Genomic DNA, 14,502 nt, shown 5'->3' with positions numbered 1-14,502 from the left:
AAACTATCCTTTTGTACTATTTTCATAACTTAACTTTTCCTGTGATAGTTATACTGATATATATATTATTTACTTTTTATCAAATTGCATAAATCAATATGTTTTTGTTAATGTTTCTTCATCTTCAGATCTGGTTTGGTTTTACCTTGTCAAATTTTTAATTTCAAGAATTGTATCCTTTGCTCAGGATTTAATACAAGATTTTTTTTTTTTTTAAGGGGAGTATCCTTAAGATGTATCAAGTGGCAAATAAACAGGATGTCTTTTTAAGATATTCTATTTAAAATTTATAGTAGATAGTGGTTTCTAGCGCCTGAGAAGTCACAGATTTTATGACATCATAAGTCTCTAGGTGTCACAGTTTAATTTAAAGCTGAGGACAAGTAATGACTGTTAATTGGGATTAAAAGTTTTCTATTGTACTCAGCAAAAATTTTTCCATTTTGTGAGATTTCTGTAGAATGTAAATCTTCTGGAATATAATGAAGTCTAAATATAAAAAAAAAATCATACTAAATTAAAGAAATGCAATTTGCATTTCTCATTTAGCACATGTAAAATTAAAAATGAAAGCTCGAATTAAGAAATTTGTAGTAATGTTTTTTTTTTTTTTTAATTTTAAGGAATAATTATTGCAAAGTGCAAACTAGGCAGTGTAATTATAGTTTCTTATATAAATACATCAGTTTTTTTTATTTCTTCCTTTTTCCTTTCCCTTTTTGCCGATTCTTTTTATAAAGAACTCAATGGGAATCCTTTATAAATTTTTTCTATTTCTTATCTGCTACTTTATTTTTCATCTTCTCAATTACCACTTTTCTTCTCTTACCCAGCCCCCACTCAGTCTAATCATTTGTACTAATTTTGCTTCCACTATATGTATATGTTTGTTCTTTGCATTCTTTCTTCTCCCATCTGATACACATGATTCGACCATTGTAACTGTTTATTTATTTTTTACAATACACTTCTACTTTAAATACTTTCTGATATTTTAATTTCCTTTCCTGTTCTAACATGTTTGATACTCTTAAATATTTCATTTCTGTTGTCATTAATGAGGATGGTATTTTTATTGTTAATGACTCTCTTTCTGATCCATACAGAATTTTAGGTAAATATTTGGATATATAGACCTATAGTTTTGTTTCATTTGAATACAAATTTAATATAAATAAAAATTATAAAAAGAATTTTGAAGTTTTTATGCTGATCAAAAAAAAAGTTTAAATTTGAGACTAATTAAGCTCAGTTGTTCGAGTGTATTGTTTAATAGAATCAGTGTCAAAAAATAATTTTTATATTAATATGCAATACAAAGCTATTCTTCTAGCCTTAGATTGTCTAAGCTTTGGTTTCAGTTAATACTGTTGGCGATCTGTTAACCAGAATTATAAATTATGAAATTAATTTTGATAAAAAAATAATGACCAGGAATGAAAAAATAAATACTATATACTCAGTTGTACAAAATATCCATTTTATTTATTAATAAATAATATTTTGGTGTGCTGTAATATATGTTAGAGTGGGTTTCTAATGACTTTAAGTTTTTCATTCTTGTAGTTAGGTCTGTAAATCTAGAGTCCGAAAAAATAAATTATAATAAATAATCTGGTTGTTAAAAAAACTTATGAGTCTAAAAGTGAAGATTAACAAAATAAAGACTGAACAATATAGGCAATTTCTGCTTATCTAAAGTGGGCTTTTATCTCCAGTGGATGTTTGGTTAAATATTCTATAGTTCAATCAAATACTTTTTCATGGCATAAAATTCTTGAGAGGAGCAAGTTTGTTTCATTAAGAACCCTATAAGTGGGTCATTAATTTCTAGAGGAAAACCAATTTTTTGTATCGTATATATGCTGGTCAATGGTCCAAAACCATTGATTAGTGAAGGTCATTTGGGTAAAAATGCCGCCTAATATCCTGAGGAATTGTAGTCAAGATGTACATATCCTGCTTAGAGGAGTCCTTACCTTTGGGTGGTATTGTTGTTCTGCAATTCTTCTGGGTAGATTGTCCTTTCTCAACATTCACCTCTTTACTGAGGATCCTCTTTTCTGAGGATTTAGATCAGACCCATTTTGGTAGATCCATGCTGAAGAACCCAGACCTGTAGTGCAGTCTTTGTGATTTTGAGGGGATGCGTCTAAACTAACATAAATATTCTACCTGTTTGGAGGCTACACAAATAAGCCCAACAGCTGAAATGCTTACTAGACAATGCTTGTTCTCTTAATCCTTTCTGAAACACAAAAATACAAATATTCCAGACTCACTAAACTAGACTAAATTGTTGTCCAATGAAGTCTTTATCAGATTTCTGTTGTATAAGCGAAAACTGCATGATTTTTAAAGGCTAACTTTTTAAAAATAATACGGTGCATTTAATACATTCATTTAACTTTTAATGTTTCAGCGAGCAAGAACTGGTGGTCCTACTATTGAAGCTGCAGCGACAGCTTTACAACTGAAGTTTGAAACTGCTGTTCTTGATCAAAAGAAATTACATGACCAAGCAGCTAAAGGTATTTTGAATGATTTATTTTGTTCTTATATTAATGTTTGCATTATAAATGTTTGTTATTTGAAAGGAATTTTAATTATTTTTTTTTAAAATCATTGTATAGCTAATTTAGCGTTTAGTGTAATAATATTGTTTCTTACTATTTGCATTTTTTAATGTTTTTTTATTGTAGGTTATATATCATGGGTAAGATTTTATGCGAGTTACCCAAAAGAATCAAGAGAAGCTTTCAATTTCCAGAATTTACACCTTGGTCATTATGCAAAAAGTTTTGCTTTAAGAGATCCTCCTTCATCTATCGGTGGAATTGGAAAACCAAAATTTAATAAGCATGACAGAAGGTATATTTTTATTGTTATTGATATATTCTCTATTGCTGCTAGTTGTGCTTGAGTAATTGGATTCTTATATTGTATTGTTTTGTGTTTGTTGCTTTTATGTACTCTTGTGCTAGTGTACTTATTTTCTTCAGTTTAGCATTGTTACTTAAGATGTAATGAGAAGTACTGAAAGAATTCAGGTTGCAGATATTTTATCTTTCTCTGATAAACTATACATGTTTTTAAAAACATTGCCTTATTACAGTGTTCTTGAGCAGATGTTTATTGATATGTTTTCTAGACAGATTAAGTTATTGCATGAATGCACTCCATACTATTATGTACCAGCTTCCGTATACCTTGCCTGTAACAGTGTAACTTCTCGCATGAATAAATGAAAGATTTACTTCTTGTTTGAAAAAAATTAATACAGTTCATCCCCTCAGTGTGTATTTCATAATACTGTACCAACTAGAAATTATAAAATCTGATGTAAGTTATAAAATAAAAGATATTCTGAAGTTTTTTAAACAATAAAAAATATGTATATTTAAAATATCTCTTCACTGTATTGTCAGGATACCTTGATATCTCTATGAATGGAATTCAAATTAAAAGGGTGTATATTTTATGTACTATTGAAATTTTTCCTATAACCTTAATGCTTTATGATTTTTTTTTATGTATATAGATTGAAATTTTGTAGAAAAAGTTTTGCAAATGCATTATTTTACGTGATTAATCAACAGAAAATACTATAAATAAATTATCATTGAGATTGCTCAAAATGCAAACAAGTAAAAATCTACAACTAATTCTATATTTTGAATGTTAACTGAAAGACTTACAGATAAAATTATACAAATCTATACTATTACATAAAGAGGAAGTGGATTTTGGTTTGGGGAAAAAAACTTCCTCATCTATTGCTACTAAATTTTTACCAATGTTTCTTGGTATAACTGAGAAGGTTTTTGGATATATTTCATCCGAAAAAAATTATATGTAGTGATGGAAGTTGGCCGGTTGAAGAAAAAATTTAAAATAATTGAAATAAATATTTCTTAAAAAATTTCTAAATGTATATTATATAACTGTATATAAAGTTTTTTTTTTATATATATATAGTCCGGTTGAAACACAGACTTTAATGAATCTCGAACTGTTAGTGTCTATCACTATGTGAGCTGGGTTTGAATTGAATGATTGTAATATCTAAACTCCAATTTCTAGATTTTTTGAAATTTCAAGTTTCACGGGTTAAAATGGATTTTTGAATTGTTTTTTGAAACTTTATTGTTTTTTCAGTTTTTCGGTAACAAATGAAGAAATCAACCTGATTTTTTTAGTGTAATCTTCATGTCAATAAACCAATTCTAGATTTTTTAAATTTGACCTTGAAAGGGATGAAGAAAAGTAAAAAAAAATCTTGAACAATGTAAATTTTTCCAATCCTGACTGTAGTTAACGAGATAGAAGATTTGGTCTTGCAAATACTCTTCAGATAAATATTTAAAAACCATTTTCGGGTTTTTTTAAGGGGTGTGAAGTATACGGTGCTGTGGCTCAACTAACACAGCCACTGCCACCATTACTGTATGTGTGACTGGGTGCAACTGACCTCGGTTACTTGACTAAAAAACATAAAATAAAAAAAATGACCGTTATGGGAAACCCAAGTAACCATATAGTGCAGGTGAAGCTGCGATGGGTAGCTACTGTATTATAAAAGAATGACTTACAATACATTGGATGACTAACCATCAAAAAGAGTTATTAAAGAATATTAAACCAAAGCAGTACTGGTTATTTAATTATTGTTATTATTATTTTTTTATTACATTTTTGAGTGTCAGTTTTATTTTTATTTAAGGTTATTTTTTATATTTGTCTCCTATTTCCTGGATTTACGTATATACTGTAATGTATACATATTAGTATATATTCTATAAATAAATAAATATATATAAAAAAAAGTTTGTGCCAAGAGTGGTTTGTGGGTGGCCATTCTCTGGAAGTTGCAGTCCTTAACATGGGGATCATGAATTGCTGTGAAGCTCCTTTATCATACCTGGCTCGATGGGCCCTAGCAATGATTTTAAGTTCAGTTCAAAGCTGTACCTGCAGAGGAGGGATTTGGCTTCCACTGGAAACAGGAGCAGGGTTATGCAAGTATGTACTGCTGGTTCAGTCAGCAGTGATGGTGATTTTTCTAGACCATTTGCAGGGAAAATCTATCTTTACATGGCTCATTGTGGGCATAGGGCCACGTATGGTTTACATGGCATTTTGATGTTGGCTAATGTTTCTTTGTGATTTGCATAGATTGGTGACTGCAGCAAGCAACTTGTTGAACCTGCAAACCACACTGGCTATACATTATTTTCTTTGCTGTGAACTTCCTAACTTCAGCTCTAGTCCATTGTTTGGACAGATTTTACTTCTTTACTCTGGACTGAATTTACTTTCTTGTATAGGAGTAAATTCATTTATTCTACAAAAGGAATAAAGAACTTTACTTCTGTATCTAAATCTAGTTGTATCTCTCTCTACATAAATATATATATTTTAGATGAAATATAAACCGGCAAAACACAGTAAATAGATAGCTTAAACTTACCAAGTAATTAAAAGAGTCTATTTTCACAGAATCTGCATCATTAATTGTTATTAAATTATATAATTACATTAAATTATTTTTCTGAAGTCGATTCCTTTAAGAATCATATTCTTCTGTAATAATATACATATTATTTTTATTTGATCAACCTAAGTACAGAATAATAAATAAAACAGGATGACACTTACCTACAAAAGCACTTATATCATGCTTTATTACACATGCAAAAGCGCTTTCGCAAATTTCTCGCATCATCAGTTGCATTACATTTCTTTTAAAGATTATTCACATTAAATTACATATTAAAATTAAAATTAAAAATTATTTTTTATGTATTATATTATGTTTACAAATTTAAAATTTTAAAATTAAAAATTAAACTTAAAAATTAAAAATTACTTATATAGAAATATGACATCAATTACTGAAATTAAATTAGAAATAAAAATAAAATAAACTAAAAAATAAATATTTTAAATAAAATAAATATGCATGTGGTCTAGCTAGCCGATGTTACAACTGTAGTTTAATTTTTTATATATAAAAAAAGAAGATATTTAGGCTTTAAAGATATTTAGGCTGTTTGATTATTACTACTTGTAATTATGATCTGAATTAGATATTGTAGAAATGAAATGAAACACATTCTGTATGGAGTAAATTAAAATGAATGCGTAAGAATTAATATGAATATATAATTACATATATTGTATCAGTGTGTGTGTGTGTGCGTAATCAATATACATGCATACACAATTGTACATATGAGCACACAAATGTATGAATTTTTATTATTTTATTATAGGTCTAATACAGAATTGAAATTCTACTTTTGATCTATATAATTTAATTTTGTTATCAGTTAATATTCTGCAGCGGGTTGTTGCATTTACAGTTAACACTTTCCCATCGCATAAATATGAAATGCATTTGCATAAAATAATGATTACAATTCATATAAATCATTATTTACATAAGCGATGATGGTCGCTCACTCTTAATGCATATGTTTCCTGTTTGCACATGTTGTACTAATTAGCACATTGTCATTACGCTCACTCATCCTTCTCCCCAATGCTCCATTGGCTGATTATATTTCCCCAACTACTCTCTCACTCTCTTTCTCTCTTGTTACTATTATTATTATTGTTATTAATGTAGTTTATACAGATGGAATATTTCATTGCAGTACCAGAAACTGTGTTCATTATGGCCAATATGTTGTTCATCTAATACAAGATTTATTAATATAATCCTTTCACTGTGTTATTTAAATATTATTTATTCTTATTCCAATATGCTTTCCTGGATAATTTGGTTTTAATTTGTATTTTTCGATTCTTGAATTTTCCAATTATTGACAAGTAGATATGTAGAAAGGAAAATGCTTTTTATTTTACTGCATTAGTTGATGAATATCATAATTTTCTACATACGAGATAATTTTAAAAATTTCCCAGAGTACATTTACAAGGATTGGCTGAAATGCAATGCATAGTTGTTCATAATTTGCAAATGAAACAAATATGACATAAAAGTATATTTTATTTACAATAAAAACTTTAAAAATAGTAATCAGTAAATCTGTTTACTCATTCTGTCAATGAAGAATGCTGTTGGCCTTGATATCTTGATTCTCGACCTCACTGCGTCCTTCTGTTCATCATTCATGTTGAAAAAAATACACTTAATATTCCTCTTTAATTGAAAGAAATAAAAATCACAGGCTCCAAATTTGGAGGGATGTAGAATAGGCTCGCATATCAATTTCAACTTTACAAGAAATTTGGCAGCTGCGTGCGATGTGTCTGGCTGAGCATTATTGTGTTGCACAGTTATCAGCTACGTGTCAAACATGAAATACACATCTCCTAGGTTGTTTTAACACCTTAATGTATTGCATAGAATTTATAGTTGCCCTGGCTTCCAGGTAGTCAGTTAAAGTTGTTTGGAAACCCAGAAAAACACTATCTAGCGAATGAAATTATGATGAATCATAGTCCTAATATTCCATGATCTCCTGTTTTTCTTTTGAGTTGTAACGATGCTGAGTTTCATCTCCCTTCACAAAAATGAAAAGGAAGACACAATATTTTAGAAACTATTCAACATCCCTTTCATAATTTGTTCTTTTCTGTGAGTTTTCATTCAAATCATTGCAAACAGATTTTACAGAAACCAGTTGTGGAATTATCTTCTGTAATTTTTGTCTATTCATTCTTTCAGTTCGCTTATCTGGCTGGAGATATGTTCATATGCTAAAGTCATTTTGAATTAATTCATTTAATTCCTTTCAGTGCTTCTCATCAGTCATAGAAACTGGTCAACAACTGAAATAATCATCTTCAATATTTGCTTTACCAGCTTCTGATACACAAAATTTTATTGTCCACCAATTCACAGTACTTTGATCTTCAGTTTCATCACTACAAGCAACTTTTAGATGACGACGAATATCACTAGAATTCACTTTTTTCACTGTTAAAAATTCAATCATTGCACTGTGCTTTATTTGTACAATATTTTTACAACAGGTATAATCGACTCCATAACATTAGCAACTGTCGTAAAATGACAAGGCATGGGCTACACCTTTGCTTTTTTTTCCCATTACATTCCAGTATATATTACATTCCAGATGCCCTTTGTAATTGTAGAAATTGTGTTTATTAATGTGCTTCATATTTTATATTTTAAAATTTATTGTGAGGTCAACAAATGTATTCTCTAATATCCATAAAATAGTTGTAAATATTACTGGAACTGATTTTTAGAACCTTCCTTCAGCTGCTGCTTTGTTATATTGATGATATCATCATTTTCTGAATCTTTTAATGGATTTTGTACAAAGAAATAAGTAAAATTCAGCTTAGCAGATTATGGTAGATTCTCCATATTGATTAACTAAATTGTTAGATGCTTGCATTGATATTTACAAATGTAATGAATGTTCACATAGTTTTGGAGAATACCCTAGCGATTTCCCACTGATATTCCAACTTTTGACGCTATTTTTTTAGCAGATTCCCTTCCATTAATTAAAAATACTTAATGTTTTTATCATATATTGCAGTTGACAGCATCTAAAATGTATGAGGTGTGATAAAAAAATATGGTGAATAATTTTTTATTTAAAAAAGTAATAAGGTTACATAGAATTCGATTTAATCTCCTTCAAAGTACTGTCCTTGGCTAGCAATGCACTTATCCCAACATTGACTCCATGACTGGAGGCATTTCTGGAAGGCATCTTTTGGAAGGGCTTTCAGCTGCTCGGTCGTGACCCTCTCAATGTCAGCATGGTGTCAAAACGTTTTCCTTTAAGCACAGTTTTAATTTTTGGGAAGAGCCAAAAGTCGCATGGTGCTAAATCTGTTGAGTATGGCGGATGTGGACAGACAGGAACACTTTTTTCGGCCAAAAATTCGCGAATGAGGAGCGAGGTGTGACACATTGCGTTGTTGTGGTGAAGAAGGAAGCCATTGGTCCATTTTTCTGGTCGCTTTCTTCGTACGTCGTTTCGCAAAATGCTTTGAACGGATCCGTATGAGATGTTAAGGTCTTCCGATAGCTCTCGAATAGTCATTCGCCTGTTTGAACGAACCATTGTTTCCACTTTTTGCACATTTTCAACTGTTTTTGAGGTTACTGGACGTCCCGCACGCTGCTCGTCTTCAACAGACTCATTTCCGTTTTTAAATCGGTCATACCACTTGTACACAGTCTTCAAAGTTACCACATTATCGCCGTACACCGATTCTAACATTTCGTGAGCTTCTTTGGCACTCTTTTGCAACTTAAAACAACAAAACTTAATGTTAATGCGTTGTTCAAAATCCATGTTGCGTGACAGACACGATAAACACAACCTCACTCTAGCGGCTCTGGCAGCTGACTGGCAAGCTCGAACCTATTACAACTTGTCCCTGCCTGTCTCAGTTGATCACGCTATTGGACAAATTACAGCATTTGGATGTAGCGTCGGCAGTTGCCGCTAAAAAAATTCATTCACCGTATATTTTGATCACACCTCGTATATCATCATCAGTATTAACCTGACCCTTACCGAAATGCTTACGCATTTAATGTACAAATGCTTATAACAGATATACTTGTTACATTAAATGCTTGTACACTCATAAATGTCATGATTAATTGTTAGTTCACCATATACTTTAAGTAACATTAAGGTCTGTGATTGAGTTTTGAAGCAAAAAGTAAAATTTAAAATTGTTCAGTTGCAGATGTTTTAAATTGCAACAATGGTACTTTGAAGTTATAAAACATACACAGCTGATGCTATTTTTGGGTTCAAAATAAGAATGTTATGCCTCTTGTATTTTGGTATCATGAATGTTGTTAACCTTTAAATCTGATTTCTTTGTCACAATAATTATTTAAAACAGAAGGAGCTGATTCCACAAACTTTTGACATTATTTCATATTGTTTCATCATTAATGCATTAGTGTGTGCAAAGTCCTCCTAATTTAAAATTATTTAGAATAAATGTAAATTATTTGCAGTTATGTGGCTAAAGGAAATAAACAGGTGTATCAAGAAGTTCTTTCAGGACTTAATAACCTATTCTACTCATGAAAATAATGGGAAAAGTTCATATATGTCCTAAAATGCTTCATTTGCAAGTTATAGCTAGTGAAAGAAGTTGCTGGGATTTCAGCTACCCCGGTGAAATGAGGTTGTACTGAAATATTTAGTATGTTGATTAAGGGGCAGAATTAGTGATTTCTTATGGTTTTCTAGCTCAAAAATCTAATAAAATTGGTCCCGAAACAGTTATCTGCTGTAGTCTTTGAAAAATCTGTGGAGAATACCAATAAATTGGAATAAAAAACCCTATTATAAAAAATTTATATTTCATTTATTTTTATTGAGTAGATGTTATAGGATAGTGCTACGTGAATTCCCAAAATTTGTTAATTATTTTTCACACATACGAAGAACGTTTGTATGTATAATAACATTTTTATATAGAATTCATATGTAGGTGTAAAAAGTGAGAAATAGAAGATACTGGTGAAATATTATGAATTAACTATATTTTATGAATTATATTTATTATTATGTTATTGTAGAAGTATTTTCTTTGGTTATGGTCAGATTTATTGGTTTGATATATCACATTTGTTTTAAAATTATATTTTATATCTCTACACTGATTTGAACACAGATTTTTGTTGTAAAACATTGTATAATAATTTTGCTAAATATGGCAATTGTTTTGGATATTTTTATATTTGTAGAATACATAATACTAAAATGATATGCCCAATAACAAACTGCAGAACCAGTTTTGTTACACAGTTTTGTTACAGTTTTTTTACACTGCTTGCAAGTATAACAAATTTTTGCATTAGAGCATCAGATGATTCATTAACATAAACCTGTAATTATGGCACTAATAGGTATAATTCTTTATCATTTTTTAATTTATTAATTTTTTTTTAAGTTCTCTTTATTCTTTATACATCTTCATTATTTTTTTTTGTACATTCCTAGTACAATTAGTTAATTCACATCAAAAAAAAAAAAAAAAATCAATTTTGAAACAAGAGGTTTAAAATGAATCACATTATAATGTGTGATGAGATCACAAAACACTTTCAAAACATAGAAGTATTTTAAAAGCATTTATATTTTTTTGTTAGTAAGAGGTATTAGGAGTAGCTGAAACTTAATGCTCATTGGAATGTAATAGAATAAAATGTTGCACAAAGTGACAGGTGCTGCCATCTTGTGTTTCCTTACCCTCCCACTAACATTCTAAAACTCATCATTTTCTGTCAGTTGCTGTTGTTATGAACTTCTACTTCATAACAAAGTATACTAATTGAAAAAAAGTCTACTAATTTAATTTTTAATGGCAGAAAAGTGAACACTAGTGATATTCATCATTGATCATTTATGGTGATGAAACTACTAATCGAAGTATTGTTAGTAGCTGGGCAATAAAATTTTGTGTATCAGAAGCTAATAAAATGAATGTTGAGGATGAACCTTGCAGTGACCCACCAGTTTCTGTGACTGATGAGAAGCAGTTATTAAGGGTATTCATTTCACCACAAATGATGTACTGAAGGACTCTGTGAGAATTAGTGGCCTTCAGACAGCATAAGCAACTCTCTCTGTAAAGGTAGTGCATGAATTCTGTAAAAACTAGGGCTCCATCAGATGCATTTCTACTAGATCAAAAGACACTAGCACCAAAAGGCCTTCAGTGGATGGACTAAAGGAGAATCGCATCAGGAGAAAGGCACAAATATCTTGTTACCGAAGGAATGACCCAAGTAAAAATAACAATGCAAAACCCGATCTACAAAGGATTGGAACACAATCCCAACTCCATCCATCATAAAAATGTATAAAACCTCCATTAAAAATTAAATACCCACCCGATAATTAGAAAAACTCAGCTGCAAGGGACGGATATATAGGCTCTGTGATTAATAAGGAGGATAACATATCCCCTGATACCTTGATGTTCCATTCCAGTGAGGTTATGGATCAAGGAAAGACCAACAGCATTCTTCATTGACAGAATGAGAAAACTGGTTCACCATTTTGAGAAATGTGTAGCTTTAAACATTGTCTATATGGAAAAATAAATGTAAGTTTCTGTAGCAAATAAGATGTACTTTTATGCCATATTTGTTTGATTGGACTATATCTTTTCATTTGCAAGGTATGAGGAATGTATATTTCATTTTTGCCACCCTCATTATTAATTGTTGAATTTACTTTCATGATATGTAATTGATTGATAGGTTTATACCCACAAAATTGATATCACTTCTTAATTATTGTTCCATTATATGCTATAAGAAAATTATGAGTTAGGGTAAATTTTGTGACTAAGTAGATTTGTTTTAACCTTAAGAATATGTCATTGTCTTCTTTGGTAAAATTTGGTGTTAGAGTAGGTTAAGATGTATGACATCATCAAAACCTTTAAAATGTATTTTATAGAATGCTGAGAAAAAATACAACAATGTGAATAATATAATATTTATTACTGAATATTAGATTGAGCCAGAAATTTGTTTGAAACAAAGTGGCTATGTGGCATGAGAATTAGTGGCTTGTAGGTAATGATTTGAAAAAAAAGTATGGTAAGCTTGAAAGCTGCTTTCAGATGTGAATAATAGTAAAATTTGATAAATTACTTGTTAATACATGAAAGGTTTAGGAAAAAAGAGGGGGTGTTAGTCACATTTTCATAATCTTATTCTTAGAAAAGTTTTTCTTAATCTTAGGAAATGTGCAGGTCTTATTTCCTGTATTAATAAGTTTATGTATGATATCGATTATAGAAGACCATACGTTAAAATGATTTCCTCTTTCTGTTCATATTCACTGGATTTGTTTCTGACATGTTTGTACCAACAACTTCTTCTAACCTTTCACACTAGTGATCTAACTCTTGAATTCGTACAGTGTAAAAATTATTATTTTTATGGGCAGTGCAAGTGGTAGCGTCTTGGCCTGTTATCCGGAGGTCCGAGGTTCGAATCCCAGTCAGGCATGGCATTTTCACATGCTATAAATCATTTCATGTCATCCTCTGATGTAATACCTAACAGTGGTCCTGGAGGTTAAACGGAAAAAAGTAGTGTGAGATCTGGAATCGGACCAGAAAATAGGTCTTCTATAAGTTTGTTAATTGGAAAAATTTTGGTGAGCAGATTTCTCCTTTCAAGTAAAATTTTTGGTGGTTCTTTATCCTGTTGGTACACAACCTTACCATATTCTTCATCAGTTTGATCAATTTACAGGAAAGAAAATGCCTGAAACATGTATAAGTAGTTATTAATGATGTTTTCTTTCTAAAGAAAGTGGTCCTCCTGTAACAGAGTCCATTAAATTTGTACTTCATTAGGTAAATCTCATTTGTTGCTTTTACTTATAAATTCAATAATTACATCAAATCATGCAAACATCATAAAAAATTGGCTCATCTTTGAACATAAAAAAAATTGTCATTTTCTACCTTACAAATCACATGGTATTTGAAAACTAGATATGTTTGGTATAAGATCTAGTTGATTTTGTGTCAGTTTTGAAGTTGAGAGTTTTAAGGTTCAAATCCTAGTAAAGGCAGTTACTTTTATACGGATTTTAATACTAAATTGTGTTTACCGGTATTTTTTTGTTAACCACACATTTCAGGCATGATTGACCTGAGACTATGCAAGACTACATTTCATTTACATTCATCATATCATACTTATTCATCCTCTGAAGTAATACCTTACAGTGTTTCCAGAAGCTAAACAGAAAAAGAAAAAAATAAAAGTTTGATTTTGTGTTAACTGAAGTTTGCGTGTAGTCGTAATCTGCTCTGTACAATATTAGTCATTTATTCCAAGCATCAAATTATGGTTGGTGATTGATCTTATAATATAAAATTGTCAAATATGCTCTGATGTCATCTGCTATTTATTCCTACCAAGAGATTTTTTTTTTTTACAGCAACTGTTTTTTTAAACTTCTAGAAGCATACAATTAATAACAATAATGTGTTGGTGCTACTAGTCTAAATACATGCAAAACAGTATCTAGAGAATTAAATTGCATTAACCATAAGACATTTTTGATTTTTCTTAGATAGATGAAATTTTGTCATCAAATTAACCAGCTATTAGCCAGAATGATCAAAATTGTCAGCATAAACTCAGTATTCTTCCATTTTTATAACAAAAAAAAAATTTCTCTAGGTACACTTGATTGTTGAATGTTGTCATTCCTTTCTGAAAACCTTGTATATCTGGAAAAAATATGATCTTATGCAATCATATGTAAAAAACTTCAACCCAAGTGTAGATAGTGCAATCAACCAAGTGCGTGAATTATTAATTCCATTGTGGTGTATATATATTAATTTTTTATCTGGTGGGTTATAAATAGCAATTATATATTTTGTTGCTGAATAGCTTCGACGACATGTGGCACTTACTAACCTTATGGTAGCCCTGAAAAGGGTTGTTGTTGTCGAATGGCTTCGATGACTTGCAAT

The 14,502-nt window shown here is 30.2% G+C and overlaps 1 protein-coding gene across 1 annotated transcript in view; it reads left to right on the top strand.

The window, feature by feature from the left end:
- Positions 1–14,502, top strand: part of LOC142327676 (ATP-dependent DNA helicase DDX31) — a 172,425-nt gene that overhangs the window by 79,679 nt on the left and 78,244 nt on the right. Inside the window, exons 9-10 of the mRNA XM_075370914.1 lie at positions 2,423–2,531; positions 2,703–2,871. Coding sequence (XP_075227029.1) covers positions 2,423–2,531; positions 2,703–2,871 — 278 coding nt within the window. The remainder of the gene's footprint in view (positions 1–2,422; positions 2,532–2,702; positions 2,872–14,502) is intronic.

Source organism: Lycorma delicatula, chromosome 7 (genome assembly GCF_047948215.1).
Source record: "Lycorma delicatula isolate Av1 chromosome 7, ASM4794821v1, whole genome shotgun sequence".
NCBI classification, from domain to species: domain Eukaryota; kingdom Metazoa; phylum Arthropoda; class Insecta; order Hemiptera; family Fulgoridae; genus Lycorma; species Lycorma delicatula.
Note: the sequence above shows the minus strand (reverse complement) of the source record. Positions and strands in the feature narration are given on the sequence as shown.